Raw genomic sequence first — 19,714 nt, 5'->3', positions numbered from 1 at the left:
GCAGTACACCCACTGACTTCTCCAGCCCTCCAACTACAGCTTTTGTTTTTATTTTCAAAGCAGCCTTCCAAACTAATTTAATGAAAATGGCCAAAATAAATTTTATACATGTATGAAATAATCAAATAAGAAATAAATTTTAAAAAATCACAGTCTAATCTGGGCAAAGTGTCACAAGCCTTTAGTCCCAGCACTCGGGAGACCGGCAAGAGGATCACGGAGTTCCAGGTCAGCAGGGGCTAGTGAGACTGCACAACAAAATGAAGCAAATAAAAGTAATCATAATCATAATCAAAATGTACCGTTCAGCTGTTTAAAAACAGTAAAATTTAGTAATCACTATTTTTGCAAATCCTTACAATTTAAAAATGGAAAAACATTTCCAAATGTCATTAAAGCAAGTCGCCTTAGTAAAAAGTAACAGATGCTCAACATTAGGATAGTTGAAAAAGTACACACAAAATGTCCAAATATGAAAACTGATGTTAGGGGGTGCAAAATATATAACTATTTATCAGTTCCAAGACAGCCCAGCAGCCTGTTCGACTGCACATAAAACACAGGCGCTTCGCCCCAAACTCCCTTCCACCCCGTATCAGACCAAGGCGCATGCGCAGCCTGACGCATGCGCACTCTAAACGCAGGCCGGCAAGACGCGGATGAGAAAGATGGCGGCGCCGAGCCTGCCCACGCCGCTGTATGGGCACGTGGGTCGCGGAGCCTTCAGCGACGTGTACGAGCCTTCGGAGGACACGTTCCTGCTGCTGGACGCGCTCGAGGCGGCGGCGGCCGAGCTAGCAGGGTGCGAGGAGGGTGCGCGCCGCAGCGGGAAATTGGGGTGTCCCAGGGACGGTAGCCGGAAGTCTTGCCTCCTCCGGAAGTGGTGGGTCGGCCCACTGCCTGGTGATTGACAGCAGAGCGGGGTGAAAGAGCAGCTTCCGGCGTGCCGGGGTTTGTGCTCTGCAAAACCCTATGGTCACCCTGCCTTGCTTGCCTTTCGGCTATTATCTGAAGAACGCAAGTGCCCCTGAGTGCAGTCGTAGTGTCACAGCCAGAAACAAGGTGTTCCCGAAACATTGCTGCTTTCCAATATGAAGTTTCTTAGTGTAAAACTCGCGCAGGGTTCACCTGCTACTTAGTGCATAAATAGCATCCTCTGGCAACGGAAGGACACGAATGGTGAACTGTTAAACCCACTCAGCTCTCTCAAGGAATAGCTATTAGCCATGTGTTACTACTGAGCACTTCAAACGTTCCTGCAGCTGGGAAACCGAATTTTCAGTTGCAGTGTTAGAAATGTAGTTAGTACCATTAGGGAAGATATAATAGTTAGCATGCATCCGCTTACTGCAGGATCTTCACTAGTCTGATTCGTTGAGTATGGTCATAACTTTTAATGACAACAGCTGTAAAGGCTACATGTTAATTTTTCGGTTAAGAGAATTTGAGTCAAGAGCGGGTAAGATGGTTAAGCTAGTAAATGCGCTTGCTGCCAAGCCTGTGGACTCAGGGTCAGTCCTCAGAACCCATATGGCAGGAGGAGACAAATGCTCCTACAGGTTGTTCTTGGACGTTCAGTTGCGGTGCTGAGGACTGCTTGCCCACACATCACACACAAAATAAGTCTAATAAAACATTTTGCTGAAAGAATTAGGGTCATTAACTTAATGGGCAAGATTTTTGAACTGGGGATCGCCAGAACGAAATAACCAGCACGCTTACCCCTCTTAAGCTTTGTCATTTTTTTTTTCGTCTATAAAATGCTTTTGAAATCAGCCTTTCATCATAGACGGTGGAGAATTTCTAGTTACTGGAATATCTTATGGAACACTGGCTCAGAACTCATATGCTCAGAATAGCCCAGAAAGATTTACAACTACAAATTGCATTGCAGACTATGCTGTAAATGGGGCTGACCTTGTTACAAAGACTTGAAATTCTAATTATGAGACTGTAATGGTTTTTTTTTTCCAAGAAGTAACCACCTGGAAAGATTCACAAACTTTAGAGTGACAAACGGCTTCTCAGATATGTGGCTGGTTCTAAAGCTAAAAATCCTGTAACTGCCTCTTGACTATTGTTTGAAAAGTTAAGCGCAAGGAATTCCCATGAATGTCTTTAGGCATTGTAAAAATTAAGTGGCGCTTTTGAAACATGTACACTCATCGAGGGAATAATTTCACTGGGAGATAATATGGAGACTTTTAAATTGAGAAAGCTAAGATTATTAGCATTTTGAGGCCATGCTGTGAGGTACTTGCCCAGGTTAGTAGAGAATGTCTGTTCTACATCTATCTAGGTAGGTAGAGGACTTTCATTCCGAGGACATGCTGCTTGGTGTATTTAAGTACTTCAAGGTAATTGACAGTCTGTTACACACCTAAACTATTACCAGGTGTAGCTATGCAACAATATGTAAGTGATTGCCAGAAATTGTAAATTTCTCTTATTTTCCCATATATTTGCAAGCGAATGATGATGCTGGAGAAATACATTATATTGCATGAGAGTCATCTTCCGTGGAGAGTAGGCTCATGGGAATGAACTAAGTATTCTGGTTTTATTGTTAGAGTGGAAATATGCCTTGAAGTCGGAGCAGGGTCTGGTGTGGTGTCTGCGTTCCTGGCCTCCATGATAGGTCCTCAGGCCTTGTACATGTGAGTATACAATGTTCATCCCACCTCCTGGGTTACTGTGACTGTGGCAGCTTGGGTGAAATATTTTAAGTAGACAAAATGTCTCTGGTGGTGTTTCAGTAAGGCCTCAAGTCACAAATTGTGCCCACCCCAGTTATAATTTCATGTTCATGCCTTCCTGCTATGTGATTTTAGGAGCCACATAATTTCGAGTTCTGTCTACTGGGATCGTTTTCAGGGAGGTCATTTGACTGTTAGAAAACACCTGGAGAGTTGTTTCTTCGCAGAGCACTTGAGAATACAAACCCCAGGAAATAGTCAGTAGAAGATTTGCCAGACACGGAGCCGGTTGCGTTTCGTGTACTCTGTAATCTCTCATGTATTTTGTGTAGCTGTAGTTTCCTAGCAGTCGTTTCTTTGGATTTCGGTTTTGCTGGGTGCTTAAGCCACACTTAATTCTGTAGCAGTGCTTGTCACCAGTGTATCAAGCCTTTGTTCTCTTTTTCTTTGCCATTATGAAAACATCCTAATTTTTTCTGTGCCACTTAGAATTAACAAAATTCCTAAAGTAGCTAGCAGATTTGCTTCTGTTCACGACCCTGATTTTCTTCTCCTGTGTGTAGGTGCACTGATATCAACCCCCAGGCAGCCGCATGTACTCTGGAGACAGCACACTGTAACAGAGTCCACCTTCAGCCAATAATTACAGACTTGGTGAGCTTTAATCTCTGTTCAGTAGTAATCAATTTCATCTCGGTTAATTGAAGGTCGAAAGGTTTTGGTGCAAATAAACTTTAGTAATTAACTTTTTTTGTTTTTATGAGACAGGGTCTCATGTAGCCCAGGCTAGCTCAAACTTAACTGTATAGCCAAAGATGATCTTATACTCTTTTTTGAGTACAAGATTACATTTTAAAAAGTAGCAACGAGCTGGCCATAGTGGCTCACTCCTGGAATCCCCAGTAGTCAAGAGTGTAAGATGAATTTCAAGTTTAAGGCTAGCCTGGGCTACACAGTGTGACCTCTTTCTCAAAATCAAAACGGTAGAATTATTATTATTCATTTTTAGTTTTAGAATACAGTCTTTAAAATGCATCTGTGTATTTTCTTACATTGTTAGTGCACACCAAACACACTCTACCTTTTACAAACTCCGTGGGTGTCTGTCATTCTGAGTTATGTGATACTAAGGGCTGCTCAGCCATCTGCCACGTGAAGTACCTGGTAGTTCCCCTCTTCCTTTCTCTGGCTTCATGTTGCCCTGTTGAACTGTTATCTATTGGCAGAACATCCATTCTCCCTGCTCATGGGCTTTGTGTAAGAAAATCAGACAGTTTTGACTCACATTTAACCTAAGGGTCCTCCAAAAGGTGTCTCTACAGGAAATAAAGTCTGCGTGTTTTGCTGCATGCCTTTAACACTTGCTAGGGCCTCTTTCATTTATTCTTCAATTCTTGGAGATGTGAAAGCTGGAAACTGACTGGGCCTGGCTGCAGATGCCTGTACTAGTCCTTGGTTTTATTTAAATACATTTTAATTTCAAGAGTCTCTTGTTTTAGCTCCAGTTCAGCAGCTGTGCCTGAATCTACTGCTGTTTCAGCCAATGATTGCCACTCCGCAGTTACTGGCTCACTTCTCCGATAGATGCCAGTTTGGAGCCTCCTGCCCCTGCCACCAAGTGTAGTTTTAACTAAATCTCCAGTGTTCTTTTTATCAATAAGACTTGGGAGTCAGAGGCTGAGGTGAAAACCTGCTAGCTCAGAGAGGTTGAGGAGCAATTAGCTGACCTTCATTCTTTGTGTCTCAGAAAAAGGCTGTCCTGCTCTGCCACACTCAAAGTCCTGTGTATCTCTTTATCCATCTTCCAGATACTCTCTGACCCTCCCTACTACGTCCTTTGTGTCTCTATCCATCTTCCAGATACTCTGTGACCCTCCCTACTACGTCCTGTTGTGTCTCTCTATCCATCTTCCAGATACTCTCTGACTCTCTATGATTACTTTCTGTCAATTAGTTGCTAGCTCTGCTTCCTGACCCAAGGTTGATTTTATTTAATAAATGTAAACGCAAACTCAGGTTCACAGTGTGATCATATATCCTGCACACACATGCACACACACACTGAGTTATTCCCTCATTCTTGGACTGTTGGAGGAGCAGATGAATCATCTTTTGGTTTGCAACAAAATTGTATCCAAATTACTTAAAAGAATAGGCTATTGTTTCCCCCTATAAAGAGGAAAAAAGAATTACTTTGCAAGCACAACCTCAAAAAGAAGTCTTAGGAGTTACCTTTGAGTTTCAAGTTACCGGACTTATTAGGATAATTAAAACTGGATTGACTATAGAAATCTGGATCAAGGGGGCTGGAAAGATGGCTCAGTGGTTAAGAGCATTGCCTGCTCTTCCAAAGGTCCTGAGTTTAATTCCCGGCAACCACATGGTGGCTCACAACCACCTGTAATGAAATCTGGTGCCCTCTTCTGGCCTGCAGACACACACACACACACACACACACACACACACACACACACACAGAGAGAATATTGTATAAATAAATAAATAAATATCTTTAAAAAAAAGAAATCTGGATCAAGAAAGTCTCAGATATCACTTTGTAATATATGTTTAGTGTTCATAATCAGTCCAGTGTATGTCCAATGCTTAGATGGTGTGACTGGAAATGAGGTAGCTTTGAATCACACAAACACAAAATTGTGGGGGTTTTTCTTTTTTTCTTCTTGTTCCATGGACAGCTGAGCCATTAAAAAGTGTCAAATGCTGGCTGTTTGCAGTCTCTGACCATTTTGTTCAGTGCTCCCTGCTCTAATGTCCAAATCTGTCAGTCAAAATATTTACAAGTAAGTGAAGAAGCAAAAACAGTCCATCCTTGGTGTTTTGTGTCGTTCAGATACATTCTATGTTATCTTATAAAACATTACCCATGGGACATGGGGAGCCACCTTAGTTGGTACCATGTCTGCCTTACAAGGACCTAAGTGAGATCCCAGGACAGAATATAAAAAGCCAGGCATGGTGGCGTGTTGTCTGTACACCCTGCTAGTGCTAAATGGGAAGTGGAGACTGGTGGATTCCTGGAATCTTTCCAGCCAACCACCCTAGAACAGCAGTGAACTTCCAGGCCAGTCTCAAAAAGAAGGTGGAAAGTTCCTTAGGGAAGATACCAAGGTTGTCCTCTGACCTACACACACACGTGCTCGAGTGCATTTTTTTGTTTTGTTTTTTTGGGGTTTTTTTTTTTTTTTTTGCGACCAGGTTTCTCTGTAGCTATGGAGCCTGTCCTGGCACTAGCTCTTGTAGACCAGGCTGACCTTGAACTCACAGAGATCTGCCCACGTATGCCTCCCAAGTGCTGGGATTAAACCATTTCTTAGTTACAAGAGATCATTGTGTAAGGTAGCAGAGATGTTGTGAAGGTCTTTGTGGATCCACAGAGAATGTGTTTCACAGAATCGGGGCTCGCGGCATCCTCATGAACCCAGAATACGCACATACACACTGTTGATAGAAGCCGTATGTGGTATCTGCTCACTCTCCGCTTCACTCGTTTAGCTTAAGTTCATATAAACTGCACCTGCATGAGAACATTTCTGTCTGCAAGTACTGTCCCCCACTGAAAACAGGAGAGAGTATTTTTAAAGACTTATTATTTAAACCAGAATCCAGCTTCAACTGTATTGTTGCTGTCTTCAGGTCCAAGGCTTGCTGCCCAGATTAAAGGGGAAAGTTGATCTGCTGGTGTTTAACCCCCCCTATGTAGTGACTCCGCCTGAAGAGGTAAGGGCCACAGCAGAATGTGGTCAGTCTCCAGCTGCTCTGTGTGAGACAAGATGAACTTGGGCTGACTTCGGTCTCTGCTGCTAACAACACTCCTCTGACTACAGAAGTTCTCAGAGCAGACGCTGTAACCCAGAAGGAGAGGAATACTGATGGAAGGACAGAATGTCCTTCTAGTCCCATCTAGTCAGAATTCTCACCCAGGTCAGGCCATGATGTTGAAACTGATCCATTACCATAAATAACGAAGTTATAATGCAAATTTTAAAAATACTTCTAATCAACTATAAATTCCCCAATAATGTTCTTCTCAGAGTCTTGGGTTTCATCCCTTGGCATTATCAGAAATGAAAAGTGTGGGACCAATCCTGATCTTTTATAGGGAAAGAATAGAAGTACATCATGTATTTAAGAATCTCCATAGTAAGGAGTTAAGCCAGATCACCATTCCCCCAGAAGGTGAAGGCACATAGTTCAATAACAGATGAGCACTGGCTTCTCCTTAACTCTGCCTGATGTATTCTTTGGTGATTCTCTGGCAAAGCTGGTAAATACTACGCCCACTTCCATTGCAATTGCTCTGGCTGTGCTCATATGAACTGAGGCCCAGGAAGTAAGTCACAGTCAGAGGGAACAGCACTACAGTCTCGTATATTCTGTTCACTGCTTAATTAATACATGTATTTCTCGGTCTCGGGGTGTGTGGCTGTGGCCAAGGCCTTTCTGCTGTATTATGACAGAGACACCATACGCAGAGAAAGAGGAAACATTCCTAAACATGTGGCTCTCTTCTCCTTTTCAACATGGACTAATTAATCCCTCATGACCCCCTTACTCAACCCACCTCCAAATGCCGTCAGCACATCAATAGGGGATTACATTTCTTATATGAATTGGATGCTTAAGAAAAAGCTTGGAAATGGACCTTGTGATAACAATGATTCAGTCCAGCCCAGAGGTGGCAGTGAGCAGAAGACAGCTCTCTGTCCACATGTACACCCACACACAGACACACAACAAATCAGTAAATACAGTTGTTAAAAATGTTTCAGCCCTGAAGATCTAATTTTAAAATCACTCAATAGCTGGGTGTGGTGGTGCCTGCCTCAGGAGGCAGACTTCTGAGTTTCAGGTCGGCACGGGCTGTGTACAGTGAGACTGTTTCCACAAAACCACAAATCATTCCATTCAGGACAAAAACTAAAATGGGCAAAGGTTTATTACATTTATAATCTATTTAAGTAATGTCAACATGAGCCTGTGTGTGCAGAAGGATGGTTAATTCACGGTAATGGTCTCAGTGAAGAAACAATTCAGAGAATATGAGGACCCACTGGAGTCCCAGTGTATTCCCAGCTGGAGCAGTAAGCTAAGTGTATCTCCTGACCTGTACATCTGCTGAGACATAGCAATGCCCTGGGCACTTCTGCAATCCCAGTACATCTGGTGTCTTAATTCCCAGAGCTGAGTGATTAGATCGGGCGAAGCACAGGTCCAGCACAGGTCCAGCAAGGTGATGCAGCAAGTCCAGGGTGCCTGGCACCAAGACTAATGACCAGAGTTCTAACCCAGAACTCACATGGCAGGAGAAAACTGACTCCCAAAGGTTTTCCCATTACCATGAGTACACACAAACACACACTGATTTTTTTTTAAATTAAAAAAAACAAAAAACTAGTCTGGAAACTAAATGAAAACAATGATTTCAGGCCATAAATTATAAAGACAAAGTAAATGAAATCAGAGAGGTTGATAATAAACGACTTAGAGATGATATCCAGAAGACAACACAGTTAAGAGCTGATGCTTGAGCTCTGTGGCTAGACTCACTGCCACATTCAGAAACGTGAACTAAAGTGCTATACAGGGGTTATACCTATGGCCTCTGAGGAACCAAGAGTGGACACCCGGGCAGCAAGCAAACAGAAGGGAACACCTGCCTGCTCCTTTTGAAGTGGAATCCTCTCTTCTTTGGCCTCAGGGTTGGGATGGTGTCAGAAGTTCCTGAGGAGTCATCTCCTTCATTATAAGCAGATAAACGGGGCTTACTAGCCTGGAATCTTACCACAGGAAGCCCTACTACATTCTGGAGCAGAACTAGAGAGGCCAGATGGGGACTGGTCCAAACCATGACAACTGCTCAACAGCCAGTTCCCACAAAGCACTGGAGTAAACAGAGATGGGACTCCAGAACAGGAGTAGGCCCAGAAGAAAAGCAGAGGGCTCCAAAAGGAAAAATCTGGTGCTAAAGTGGAATTAATGGGTCTGAGGATAATCAGAATTAAGATTCAAAGAAAATTAATAGACACAGCAAATGTCAAAGACTACCTAAATAAGATATTCCTTCAGTAAGGTACTGTACCACCATAAACAACGAATTAGAACTATACCAGAGGAAATGAGAGGTCCTTGAGATGTTGTGAGTGACAGGGCTGTGGAGATAGGTACTGGATGAGATGCTTGTGAAATCGTCAGGGCCCAGGTTGATGTCCTCTGAGCCCATGTCAGAGCGTTGTGGGAGTGCACATTGATGGGAAGCTCACGAGGTGCTGGCCTGGTCCATGCAGCGATAAGCAGGAGAGAGCCTCATCTCCGACAAGGTGGAAGGCAAGGATTGTCTGACCTTCACACGCACACACACATGCTAACATAACATCACATGCACTAAAAGACGCAGGAAAGAATGTGGAACAGTCCTGCACTCTAAAACATAGTCACATGTTTAATTGAAAATTAAGTTCAGTGCTGACAACTTTTTTCCTATTTCTTGCTGTGGCCTTTACCCATATTTGATTTTAATTTTATATATAATCATGTTTTCTGTTTTTAGTCACTTAATATGGCATAGGTTTCCCAATTTAAAATAATTCCTTCATAATCATACACATAAATTTTACAATGGTTTCTTCATAATAAATATACTTCTGGTCCTGACTGAGCCCGGAGCCGCATGCAATCCTGTCCCTTGGGTTTTTGAGGCAGGGTGTCACCATGTAGCTCAGGTCAGCCTTGAAATTGCCATCTTCTCACTCGTGTTCCTAAGCATGGAGACTGCAGTGTGCCCAGCACACCCAGCGTGCTGTTTTAGTTGTTGGCATGAGGATTTCAGGAGTTTGGCAGAGTAACATTCAGAAGCCAAGGTACACTCATTTGGAATGCATTTGTTTGGTGATGTTTAATGTCAAAAGGATTGTAATCTCAAACTTGAATCAAGTCTCTCTGATTGGTGACAGGTAGGAAGTCACGGAATAGAAGCAGCTTGGGCTGGTGGCAGAAATGGCCGGGAAGTCATGGACAGATTCCTCCCGCTGGCTTCAGAACTCCTCTCCCCCAGAGGGCTGTTCTACTTAGTTACCATAAAAGAAAACAATCCAGGTAATAAGAAACAGCTTCGTGTTACTGTCTACTTTTCTGACGACAGTTCAGTGTAGAAAACTAAAATTTATAAAGTAGCCTGAGCTGTTGACAACAACAGCTTAGCTAGCCAGAAGTTCACGTTGAAAGACTTTAAGAGGATAAATGTTTATGTGTTAAAAACTATTGTCTTAATCCCAGCACTCTGGAGGCAGAGGCAGGTGATCTCTGTGAGGCCAGCCTGGTCTATAGAATGAGTCCCAGGACATCTCTGTGAGGCTAGTCTGGTCTACAGAACAAGTTCCAGGATAGGCTTCTAAGCTATAGAGAAATCCTGTCTCGAAAAACATCAACTATTGTCTTCTTAGGACAGGCAGTTTTCCCTCATTCATAAACTAATATTCAGATATCATTTGGCCCCCAGTGTGGGCTCCTTCTCATGGGGCAGTAACAGAAAAGGAGGGTTACTCCCACATGTGCTCCGTGGGAGCCCTTGCAGGCAGGTCAGTGTTGTCGGTCACAGGCTCACAGCTGGATGAGACTTTACCCCAGCAGAGTGTAGATCTTCCAGACACTAAACACTAGCTGGTAGAGATGAAGTTTCCAGTCGAGTACCAGTTAGGCTTCAGCAATATGGTCTGAACCCTCAAGACTGTAGGGTGAACTAGCTTTGGCAATGGCCTGTAATGTTTGGCGGGGGTGGTCTATGGATCCTTGGGCCAAATGATAAAGACATAACCCATTTATTGTATGTGAAGGGGTTATTTGGAACTATTTTCTTAGTTCAGTCTTTTCTTAGTTCAATTTTTCTTAGAACACCAGAAGAAAGGATTGGATCCCTTGGAACAATAGTTATACATGGTTGTAAACTATCATGTGAGTGCTGAGACTTGAACCCAGGTCTTCTGAAAGAGCCGTAAGTGCTCTTAACCACAGAGCCATCTTTCCAGCCCTAGGTTTTATTTCCAAAAGAAGTAAACTTGTTTACTTTCTCTGGGCAATGTCAGGATTCAGTTTGTTCATATTCTCATTGACCTTTCCAGAAAGGATATATGGCAGAGATTGGCACCAACCAGCTAAAAATGTGATCACTTGCTCTAACAAGGTTAACTAATGATCTTGTGTAATCTGAAGTAGGCCACCACTACACACTGGCCCTAATCAGAATCCTCAGAACATCTTAATATGTGTCCCACTTCTCTGAAGTCCAAGCTTGAATTAACAAACATTATTTGGTATACATTGTTTAATCAGAGGAATTTAATGCTTATCATCTAATTAAATTAATCAGGAGTCATGCATATCACCAAATGATTAGATTGAATTTTACCTTTTGGTTTTATTGTTTTTTTGTTTTTTCATTTTAGAAGAAATTTTTAAAACACTGAAGACAAAAGGTCTGCAAGGGACCACAGCACTTTGCAGGCAAGCAGGCCAAGAAATCCTGTCAGTCCTCAGGTTCAGCAAGTCCTAGTGTCCTGAGAACCACCAGATGCCCGAGAACTGCCTGAAACGGAATGCACTCAGCTGGTTCGAGACGGACGTCATTCCCTGGCCAAGAAAGTTTATCAGAAATGTGTCATAAAGAAAAAGATGGAGTTAGGGTGGTCATGACACATACCTTTAATCTGAACACTCAGGAGAGTTCAAGGCCAGCCTGGTCTACAGAGCGAGTTCCAGGACAGTCAGGACTGTTACACAGAGAAATCCTGTCTCAGGAGGGGCAAAGAAAGAAAAGGTGAGAGCTGGATAAATGGCTAAAAGGTTAAGAGCACTGGCTGCTAGTGCAGAGGATTGGGGTCCAATTTTCAGCACCCACATGGTGGCTCACAGCCACCCATAACTCCAGTTTCAAGGGCTCCTGGCCTTTTCTGATCTTCAGGGTACCAGGCACACATGTGGTATTACATACATAATGCAAAACACGCAAAGAAAACAAAGCTGAAAAATAGAAACAGTTAAGCTCGGGCATTTTGTTTTCAGGGACTCAAGTATGTGGCTATTTCTGTACGCTTGCAAGCAAATGTGTATATTCTATTTATAATTTATATTTTGTTATATTTATATATGAAAGAATGTTTGATTTAGCATTAGCTAATAGCAAAGTAATATAACCACCCTAAAAGTCCATCAGAAAGGGCACTGGTTAAAATAAATCTCAGCTATCCATTCCACTGAACATACAGCCATGAAACGAGTCACTGTGTAGACCTGAACCAGATGGCAGCTGGCTACAACGGAGTGCAAAGAGGAAGCTGCAGATGAATTTCATCCTGTATATACTGTTCTGAGAACACTTCCGAAGCAGTGTATCGATGTGTGTGCATGACAAAGGCTTGGGGTAAACTGCAGGAATAAAGGAACGTTCACTCTTTATGGTGGCATTGTCCAGTCCTGTATATATAATTTAAAAAGTAAGCATGAAATTGGGAGATGAGGAGGGTGAGGGGTGATTATGATTAGTATACACTGTATACATGCATGATTTTCAAATAATAAAAATTATAGTAATAATCCCCAGTTCATGATAGAGTAACTAGGGCCAGGATAACGTGGTGATCAATATTCTCTATTCATAAGATACAGTATCGACCAAGAGCTATCACTTAAAGCAAGAGCAGTTGTGATATTAGCAGGGTCTTACTCCAGAATCCAAAAGGCCTACAACTGCAGTTTACCATAGGGGCCGCCAGAGGCCCTGTATGGAGTCCCTGCCTTTCCTTACAGCCTCAAACACCACTGGATTTGCAGGTTGTTGGTGAGACCTCTCAGGTATAAAGGAACACTTGTTCCCAACCTGTGGTCTTGTTGCCCATGTGCCACATTTGGGGAGTGGACAATTAGGTGAAAACCTGTTAGCTCTAGCAAGCTGCTAAATGGATGCTCCTTGACCGTGCCAGCAAACTCTCAGCTACAATTTCACAAGAGCAGCACACATCACCATAGCACAGCAGTTAGTATCAACACTGGCATGTCTTCATCCATTTGTCTGTGTCCCAAACCCCGTGGGGGCGGGGACAGCAGTGTGGGCCCAGCCTGAAGCATACCAAATGTCTGCGGTGTTAGAGGACAGGAACTCTGGAGGCCCTGGCATGTCTTCTGTTGCTGTGCATTATGTTCACCAGACTGCTATGGAGAGAAGCTGATGTTGAGAAGGAATGAAATGGGATAGTGTAGTAACACACGAAAATGCCATAGTGAAGCCCATTACTTCATGTGCTAATTCAGTGAAACTAAGTTGTCTCTTATCCCAAATAACCTACTGAATCTGGGTGTCAAAGACACAAATTACAGAATGCCTTGGTGTTACTCAAAGGAGCCCTTATTCTTAAAGTTCACAGTAAATAAGTCAAAGCTACCAAAGACAGATGAGCACCCTTAATAAGACCTTTTATAAGGGATATCTGGAAAACGGAAAGACAAATTTATACAGACACTGAAAGATTCCATCACAGATACATAACATTTCTTTTTATCTCTAATTTGGAGCAGAAAATTAAAAAAAAAAAAAAAACAGTTGGGTTATAAGACCCATAAGGTAAAATTTGGTGAGGGCAAAAGAGCCGCCTGTGAGTAACCAAACTTTCAGTGCTGTGATGACTGTTGCCGACTGGAGCTAACACCACAGTGGATGGGCACATCTGGGAGGGGCTTCTCTTAACTAAACCACTTTAAATCTGGATCTTTTGAGATGAGAAAATCTGCCTTTAATCTGGGCCATGCCTTCTGCTGGCAGCCTATATAAAGGACACGGAGGAAGGAAGCTTTTATTCTTTGCCTGCTTGCTCTTGCTGGCAAGTCCATTCCTTCACTAGCATTAGGGCCTACCGTTGGTAGACAGCCATTGTTGGACCACAGTCTGTAAGCCATTCTAATATACACATTCATTTCTATGTTGTGTTCCTCTAGGGACCCTAACTAGTAAAAACGTTAAAAAAAATTTAGCTGAATCAAAATGGAAAGAAATGACAATTTAATTAAGTGGAAAAATTTTAATAAAATGTAAATAAATGTAAAATTAATACCATGTTGAAGACAAGCTTGACTAGATAGTAAAGCATCATGTGACCAGCTTAAAAATACAAGTAACCTATTAGAAATATAAATTGTGAATATGTTTGTAAAATAATGACCAGCAAGCAAGAATGAATGTAAGTAGGTCTCTCCATAGTTAGGAAAATATGAATCATAATGAAGATGATGGGAGATGTAGCACAGTTATACAATGCTTGCTAGCTCGCATTCTCCAACTAGAAGCCGGACAATTTCATTAAGACTAAGCGTGAGTGACAAGTACAAACCAGAAGACTTACTGTCCTGTGAGACCGGCCAACATGTAGCCAAGATAAAGAGCAACGTGACACCACATAAACCAACGGCTCGCACTTCCTGTCACCTGGAGTTCACCGTAGCTCACACCTCCAGAGCACCTACCACATTTGCTGAGAAAGACGATAAAGAGCACATCCTACAGCATTGGCTCAGGAAGCAGAAATTGCCAAAATAGCTCCTGGGAGGACTGGCAGGTGTGATGCTAAATAGCTGTCAGGTGAAGAAGCATGATGCAGAAGATGACACAGCAGGAAAGGACCTGAAGCTTAAAGCAAAAAAAAAAAAAAAAAAAGCTACAAATCATATATGGATACAAGCAGAGCAGAAAGTATGAACCCTCCAACAGGAAGGAAGTGTACAAACTTCAGAACAGTAAAATGTCTCTGAGGAAGGAAGAAGAATAGGTTAGAGAATACAAGAGAAACATTTTATTTCTTTAAAAAGAAGAATCAAATATGGCAAAATAGTATGGGAAGAGTACAAGGATTTATATTAATTACTATTTTCTGTATATTTGAACTATTTTGTAATTTGAAAGAATTTAATAAGATAATAATCAAATAACAATTATTCACACCATAAAAATTTGCCATGTGTTAACATTTAAACTACAGAAATGTATATACATGAGAAAAATAACAATTAAAAATAAATTATAAAAATTGCTATTTAGTTTGGGGTTTTAAGTAAATTTGTAGTGGGGCTTTGATACTTAGGCAATTTTAAGATCTTGTCATGCTAAAACTTTGAAGGCTGTGTCCGGTCTGTGAGTGTCATCACAGCTAAAGGAGTGAAACCTGAGTGCGGAAACCTGGGTTTCAGTCTCGCTTCTGAGAAGCTTCCTTTAGTGTGGGGCAGTGCTGAGCTGACAGCTCTCCACACAGACCGTACAGGATGTATTCAGAGTACCGAGAATGAAGAGTTCCTCCCACCTAACCTGCTGCCCTGTCTCTCTTCTACTTGAACTTTGGGTCAGAAGTCAAGAAGAACCAATACTGGAAGGGTTATAAAGAAAATTTTATTGTAAAGCCACCTTAAAAAGAATGATTTTCACAGGGCTGTTACACAATCCTTGAGATTCTTGTGTCGGAGGCAGACGTAGAAAGGTAAGAGAATGTTTGAAGGGTTAGGAAGAGGTAGTAGATTTTGATATCTACACTTCACTCCGTCTCCGAACCTCAAGACTGTAAGATGATAAATACTATACAGAAAAAAATCAGGAGACAGACAACCCAATTCTTCATCTGTAGCCCACAGTTCTCACTCTGGACTGCAATCCTGACCAAATTCATACTATTTCAATAACAGTCATGTTGACCAATTGATGGTAAGCAGTGATTTTATTTGACACGAGTTGCACCCTTCTAATTAAACATTTGCAGAGATGAACTGACCTTTTACGTGTCCTAACTACTGGATACGAAATGGAAGACTGTGATAAAATTAGTCTAAGATCTGAACTTCTATACCTCATACTTTGGATGCAGGTTTTAAAGGCAATGGTGCTGTAGCCAAGGCAGTTTTTACTTGTTTACACACTTCAATCCACTAAGACTTCATTTCATCAGGCTTGGCGGCACTCACCTTTAATCCCAGAGTTTGGGGGGCAGAGGCAGGCAGATCTCTGAGTTCCAGGCCTGCCCAGAGCTACATAGTGAACTCCTGTCTCAAAACAAAACAAAAAAACTAAAGACTTAATTTTATTTAGTACTAATTCCTTCCTTTCTTATGGTTTTAAATAATTAGTCCCCAAATTCCTGATTTGGTGTAATGATGGCCAGTAAGGAGAGTGAAATTTGCTACAAAATTTAAAGACTCCTTCAGTATTTTGAAATACTGGTTTTTGCAGATGCCATGCTTTAGAAAGCATACTTATCTGTTTCTTTCTTGATATTCAGCTACCATTTTACTTCACAAATAATCAAATGCTGCTTACCTCAAATTCCTACTCTCTGGAGACTTACTAAACTAACAGCTCCACTCACAAATTTACAATTCAAATCTCATTAACATACGGAAATAATTCTTTCACAAACAAAAGGTCAATGTCATGGATATAATTTATAAATTTCATAATTCTTGACAGAGCCCCTTAGAGTTCAGTTCATTCTTCCGTGTGAGATTTCAGAGCATTCTTCAAACAGCTCTGGATATGGATGTAAACAGCTTAGTGTCACTTTATCATTAAAATAAGTATGAAAATCAGAGTAATTTTTAATTTTCTCCATCATCACTAACAAACAAACTTAAGTTTTATCTATGGATGTAAAACAGCTCTCAATTCCTTTACACTTGGACTGTTCTACAACACAGACCAACAAACTTGATGATTTATAAGTTATAATATAGCTAATGCTTTCACAAATTTCAGTTCTATAATTTAGGAATTTTTGAGAAGAGATATATTTATTTTTAAATATACAAAGAGACTAAACCATTAATATAAATATTTTCTCTCAAATATGTAATGTTCTCTTGTAAAAGAAAAAGGTTTCAAAAGATTTACAAAGCAATCTCGAAAGAAGTGAGCCTGATTTTAGGTCATATGAGCAGAGATGGCGATTGTGTCATGCTCACTGGCTTCTTCAAGTCAGTACTTCAAGATGGAGCCAAATCCAGGGCCTCTGGCTTCACCTATTGCAGGGACAACTTACAATTTAAAAAACCTCAGAAAAAGGTCTCACGACAGAGTGGACAAGTAGATTTGTTGCTAGAAGTAAACCATTTGTACTGAAAAAAAAAAAAGAATTTTAATATTAGGATAAATTTTTAAAGCTTTTTTACATGGTAAGCTGTAAATGTAAAATGAAAACGGGAACATACTAAGAATGAACATAACTTTCTGGAGGCTACACTATGACCCTTGACCCATATACTTAGGCTCATGCATAAAACTAAGCTAGAAGGAAGAGCTCTGAAGAAACGGCTCAATCACGATGAGGATCAGAGTCGAGTCTGGAACCTCCTGACTTGGTCTAGAGCTCACGAGACTGTCAATTCACTGAATGCTAAGAGGTCTATGAGAACACCCACTCATTAAGGAGTTTCATGTTCCACCTCAGTAAATTATACGTAATCTTTTACAGACTTTGAAGATTCACTTCTTAATGTCTCCTCCTTCAGGCAGACAGGATGTGCAGTGACTAGGGCGTGACGTCAGAGAACAACTCTGGTCAGCTTGGTTCTCTCCAGCTGCCTTTCCTTCCTGCTGAGCCATCTTACCTGCTCTACTCACAGTCTTCCAAATAAAGATCACACAATACACAGCACAAGAAATAGGAGAAGTTTCTCTTTGCCTTACCAAGCAAGCTGAGTGGAACTTTTTCTTGCATGTTCTGCAGGCTTTTTTGGGGAGAGAGTAGTTGAAACCATGAATGACTGAGAAGCAGATCATACAGTCTTCAACACCCTCGAAACGCTTGTCCACATTGTTCTTCCACAGTGCCAAGCCTTCCATAATGCTTCCATTCTGTCAGTGAAGAGGAAGGAGAGTGACCACACATGGGAAGCCTCCAAAGGTTACTTTATTCAACCCCATATATTTCAAAGCTGAAAATAATTCTGAAAGAAGATAATCTGGTTGGTTATATTATGTCCTAACTTTCCTAAATAATCTCTGAATTTTTAGGGAAAAAAATTATTTTTCACAATAAAGACAGTTTTTACTTAAGAATGTATTTGTGCCAGGCGGTGGTGGCACACACCTTTAATCCCAGAGCTTGGGAGGCAGAGGCAGGAGGAGCTCTGGGAGTTCGAGGCCAGCCTGGTCTACAGGTCGAGTTCCAGGACAGGCTCCAACACTGCAAAGAAACCCTGTCTTGAAAAACCAAAATGGAAACAACAACAACAAAAAGTATTTGTGTTTAGCCAGGAACTTTTAATTTCCACATTAAGCAGAGATTATACTTTGTGTTCAGCTGCTCCTCAAAAAGATGGTCTCTGATCTGAAAGGCAAACGTAAGCAAAAGTATACCTGGTGTGTGAGGTACGTGCTTAACTGCAGCATCCAGTTGCGCCACTGCTGCACAGCCACCCCAATTCTTTTCCCACTTTCCACTGTTATCGAACCCAATGGATAGTTGGAGGGCAGCTGTATTATGAGTTCGATGACTATGTCTTCGATGGTGTATGTAGCCATCACTTCTCGAGTAGTAGCTCGTGCTTTAACCTACAATGCAAGAAAGGTATTTCTTCTTTGCCAAATAGCTTCCCGTTATTCAAAAATCAAAACACTTTGATACATCAACTAACAGCTGAAGACTACCTAGGAGAATAAAAGACATAAACACATGATTTATCTGAAACCAGGCATTTAAAAAGTAGGTTTAAGAGCCTGGCATGTGGCAGAGTGTGACGGTTCTTGCCTTTAATCCCAGCACTCTGAAGGCAGAGGCAGATAGATGTCTGTGATCTAGACTCATCTACATTCTGCTGAGCCGAGGCTACAAGTGAGACCCTGTCTCAAAAAAAAAAATAAATAAATAAAAGATTTTACATGCTTTAGTGTCTCTTTATGATATTTATAGTTTGTCTTATAATTGCTGATAAAAAAGTACCTAAGTGTAGTAGATTTTAACACAACAAAGCATTGATCAATAGTTGAAAGGCACCCACTGTGTTAAGTGTCAGCTGGATGCCTACTGTCTTTCTTGACACAAAAGGAATCAGAAAATAAGGTAGATAATTTCTATAAATTCTGAATCAAAGGTTATAATTTGTGATGACACGGGAGGCAGAGGCAGGCAGATCTCTGTGAGTTCAAGGTGTGATGGCAAACACCTTTAATCCCAACACTTGGGAGGCAGGTGAATCTCTGTGAGTTCAAGGACAACCCGACCTACACAGTGAGTGCCAGAATAGCCAAAGTTACACAGAAACCTAGTCTCAAAAAAAAAAAAATTAAAAATAAAAGAAATAGAGTTTAAACTAAAGGCACGTACAGATGGAAAATACACAGAGAATCTGGATACTGTGTATATTGTGTTGTCTTTGAATTGTTTGATGGCTGAGGAAGGAGCAATAGCTGCTAAAAAAAACATTTGATTATAAATACTGCTGGATTAATCCAAGATAGGTATTTTGAAAATGCCTTGACTTCAAAATTTAAGTCAAAAAATATTTTACTTTGGAGAAGAGGTTTTAGCTTTTGTTTCCACAGGAAATGAGAGGCTGTGGATTCATTCTGGGTTAAGAAAAATCAGGTTGGATCAAGGAAGACCCCCTGAGAAATCTGATAGGAGCAGATGGCCCAGATGTCTGAGTTCTACATCCAGAACAGTTCAAAGACTGCTGCCTGAGATGATCAAGCCTCACAGGAAACTCCAGTCAGGACTTGATCATAATTCTAAATTTTTCTTTAGGTCCCCATAAGACTATCAGTGCCCCTAATCATCAGGAAGTATTCTAGAAAACTATGCCCACATTCCCAAAAAATAGACTATGGATATTTTTCTGTTTAGAGTACTGGTTACAAGTTGTTATGGATAATGGTAGGAAGAAAGCTAAACAAGGGAGATTAGACTCAGAGTTCTTGTTTTAAAAGGGGGTGGGAAGTACTGTGGGAAAATGGGCTTTTATCCCGTCACTTGTATTAT

The 19,714-nt window shown here is 41.3% G+C and overlaps 2 protein-coding genes across 3 annotated transcripts in view; one reads left to right on the top strand and one right to left on the bottom strand.

The window, feature by feature from the left end:
* The first annotated feature begins 527 nt into the window (after window positions 1-527).
* N6amt1 (N-6 adenine-specific DNA methyltransferase 1) lies at window positions 528-11,494 on the top strand. 2 transcript variants are annotated; one of them, XM_041678589.1, is made up of 6 exons: window positions 543-802; window positions 2,571-2,657; window positions 3,260-3,350; window positions 6,351-6,434; window positions 9,668-9,809; window positions 11,156-11,494. In XM_041678589.1, exons 1-6 carry the CDS (start codon window positions 660-662, stop codon window positions 11,260-11,262), a joined length of 654 nt encoding a protein of 217 aa, XP_041534523.1. In that variant the 5' UTR covers window positions 543-659; the 3' UTR covers window positions 11,263-11,494. The 2 variants fall into 2 exon arrangements, with proteins under 2 accessions (XP_041534524.1, XP_041534523.1); XM_041678590.1 differs by lacking the exon at window positions 6,351-6,434 and having other exon boundaries at window positions 528-802.
* Window positions 11,495-15,119: 3,625 nt separating this feature from the next.
* Ltn1 (listerin E3 ubiquitin protein ligase 1) overlaps window positions 15,120-19,714 on the bottom strand; it is a 69,612-nt gene continuing 65,017 nt past the window's right edge. The window contains exons 28-30 of the mRNA XM_041678556.1: window positions 18,094-18,288; window positions 17,422-17,589; window positions 15,120-16,850 (exon numbers count right to left, since the gene is read on the bottom strand). Of these exons, the coding sequence (XP_041534490.1) occupies window positions 16,788-16,850; window positions 17,422-17,589; window positions 18,094-18,288 (426 nt within the window). The 3' untranslated portion in view covers window positions 15,120-16,787. The remainder of the gene's footprint in view (window positions 16,851-17,421; window positions 17,590-18,093; window positions 18,289-19,714) is intronic.

Source organism: Microtus oregoni, unplaced genomic scaffold (assembly GCF_018167655.1).
Source record: "Microtus oregoni isolate MIOR12 unplaced genomic scaffold, Mior012 000030F_ref0000283, whole genome shotgun sequence".
NCBI classification, from domain to species: Eukaryota; Metazoa; Chordata; class Mammalia; order Rodentia; family Cricetidae; genus Microtus; species Microtus oregoni.
The sequence above is the reverse complement of the archived record's forward strand: the minus strand, read 5'-3'. Positions and strand labels throughout refer to the sequence as shown.